Below are 2934 nucleotides of genomic sequence, written 5' to 3'. Positions count from 1 at the left end.
GCTACCAGCCTGAGTAACAGATTTTCATTAAAAATATAACAACAAGGACAACCAAAAAAAACAGGCCCAAAAGTTTTGGTTACTCTGCTAAAACATGTCAAAAGCATTCCATAAATGATTACTGCTACAATGCATAACAGTAGTTTCTGAACATTTTAACTTCAAAAAAATAAGTAGTTTAAATAAAAACCACCTACTTGTAAGAACGCCTTTCAAAAACACACAATTTAGATAGAATGTAATTCCTCAAATTAAAAGATATTTCAAAGGGTACACAGTCATTGTGATCTTAGTTATCATTTCTAAGTAATTAAATTTGTATTTTTACTGGCTTATATTAGAAATGCTTATTACCAATGAGAAACAGAAAATGCCACACAAGTGAACAATGTTATAAAAATTTATAATATATGTAACGCTACTAAAATATATAATGAACTTTTCAAACATGTAAATATAAACCAGGAAAACCTGATATGTAATAATTGGGCCAAAAATGAAAATCACAAAACATAGTAAGGGGGTAAAAGAATAAATATGACTTTAATATCAGTCCATCTTTACTAATATATCTGAAAAATAATTCTTTGATATAAGAACAAATATTTTCACAGAAGAAAAACTGAAGATAAATTTCTTTGAAAACAGTATATAAAGTGAGAAGTTTAATGTGTTAGGTGAGAACTTTGTGTTTTCTGTAAGAAACCATGCTTACTACCCATGCTGGTAAATGAGTGTTACAGCTAAGCAGACTCTTAAAGTGTCCTTAACAATACAGTTTGTGGTCTTAACAAAACAGTAGTATTCCTTTTCCAGGCAATATACTTTTAATAGTTACACACTTTAAAATACATAATTTTCCACTTAAATATACTACCATTTTTATGGTGTTTTTCTTTTTACCTATCTAGAGCTTTGTTTTCCTATTGAAAACAAATGCAAGACACATTGCTTAGTACTAATTCCTATCCATAAGGCATTTAAAAAATATCTTCTCTTAGGACATAAACATGATATAAAAATGAAAAATCAAACACAAGAGAAGCATAATAAATACTTTTGTATCCCCCCCACCATCAGGAAAGTGTCAGCAACACCAGCTGACAGAAATAAATTAGATATTCTGTACATAAAGTAAAAGCTAACCATTTCAATATTAACTTGGAAAGAACATCTTCACTTTCATCATTTGTGAAAGGCAGAACAATGACATGGAAGACACAAGACTGTTTAGATTTTCTGTATTTCAAGAAGAATCATACTCAAACACAAGTGTGGTGACAGAACACTCAGTGATATGTAATTAGTTACGAAGGTTAACGCTAAGGCATTGCTTTGTTCACAGTTTTTGTCCTGAGTCACATCAGATGTTTCAACTACATGTCCTCTTGGTATTCCAAATATTTTGCTGTGATGGGTTCTTCAAGCTGAATTCCTCCACTGCCCATTAATGCAAATGCTGGATACAGTGTATGTGAACAGTCCACTTGGCGCTCATAAAGGCATTTCATGTGATCCATATCATAGAAACTTACTTTGCCTTTATCATAGTCAAGGAAAATCCCAATACTTGTTGGCATAGGAAGAACTCTATTTTCAGGTTCATTAGAAGAAGTAGGTGACTTGGGTATAAAAAATTTCTTCATGCCTATAGTAACTAAGGTAAACGGTTGTGAAGAATCAAAACAGGCATCCTCACTTCCACTGTCATGCCCACTGTCTTGCTCATATCTGAAACACAATACACAAAGTATCTGTATCTTCAACCATAGATCTAAGTATCTTCAAAACATTTTCACAGGATAATATACACTGATATAAAGTTAAAATAATTTTTACATCAAAAGCTTTCTATTAAAACAAAATCGAAAACATAAAAATGACACATTGCAATTTAGAATTATACCGCAGACTCAGCCCCAAATTCCCTGTCATTAAACACTGCTTTAGTTACATACACAAGTGAAACCCTAGAAAATCATTTAGCCTTCCAAAAAGTGAGGGAGCAGCGGGCAGTCAAGGAACTGGTCAAATGTTAAATTTTTATAGCACAGAATCATATACAATCATGCACCACATAACATTTCAGTCAACAACAGACCTCATATACCACAGTGGTCCCATAAGATTGTAATGAAACTAAAATATTTCAGTTGGGTGCAGTGGCTCATGCCTGTAACCCCAGCACTCTGGGAGGCCAAGGCAGGTGCACCACTTGAGGCCAGGAGTTCGAGACCAACCTGGCCAACATGGCAAAACCCTATCTCTACTAAAAATACAAAAATTAGCCAGGCATAGTGGTGTATGCTTGCTACTCGGGAGGCTGAGGCACAAGAATCACTTGAACCCAGGAAGTGGAAGCTGCAGTGGATCGAGATAGCGCCACTGCACTGCAGTCTTGGCGACACAGCAAGACCTTGTCTTAAATAAATAAATAAACAAATAAATAAATAAATACATTCCTATAGCTTAGTGACGGGGTAGCCACTGTAAGGCTGTAGTATAACCCGTTACATGTTTGTGGTGATACTGTTATAAACAAACCTGTGCTTCCAGTTGTTAACCAAAAGTGTAACACATACAATTATGTACATTATGCAATATTTAATAAGTGACTGTTACTGGCTCATGTATTTATTATACAATGTTTTTATTGTTATTGTAGATTTACTCCTTCTATTTATTAAAAAACATGTTAACTGTAAAACAGCCTCAGGCAGGCCCTTTAGGAGGTTTTCCAGAAGGCGGCACTCTTCTCTTAGGAATGACAGCTCCATGCATATTACTGCCCCGAAGACCTTCCAGTGGGACAAGACGTAGAAGTGGAAGACAGCAATATTGATGATCTTGACCCTGGATAGGCTATTATGTTTGTGTCTTCATTTTTAACAAAAATGCTTAAAATGTTAAAAATTTAAAAAATTAAAAAAAAAA

At 34.1% G+C, this 2934-nt stretch overlaps 1 protein-coding gene across 4 annotated transcripts in view; it reads right to left on the bottom strand.

Moving 5' to 3' along the window:
• Positions 1-987: 987 nt before the first annotated feature.
• The window catches only part of TRIM36 (tripartite motif containing 36), a 54749-nt gene continuing 52802 nt past the window's right edge, over positions 988-2934 (bottom strand). For all 4 annotated transcript variants that reach the window (XM_011971050.1, XM_011971052.1, XM_011971054.1 and 1 more), the window contains one exon: positions 988-1731. In XM_011971050.1, the coding sequence (XP_011826440.1) occupies positions 1377-1731 (355 nt within the window). In that variant the 3' untranslated portion in view covers positions 988-1376. The remainder of the gene's footprint in view (positions 1732-2934) is intronic.

This window comes from Mandrillus leucophaeus, unplaced genomic scaffold (assembly GCF_000951045.1).
Source record: "Mandrillus leucophaeus isolate KB7577 unplaced genomic scaffold, Mleu.le_1.0 Scaffold983, whole genome shotgun sequence".
Classification (NCBI taxonomy): domain Eukaryota; kingdom Metazoa; phylum Chordata; class Mammalia; order Primates; family Cercopithecidae; genus Mandrillus; species Mandrillus leucophaeus.
This window is presented reverse-complemented; position numbering and strand designations above follow the sequence as displayed.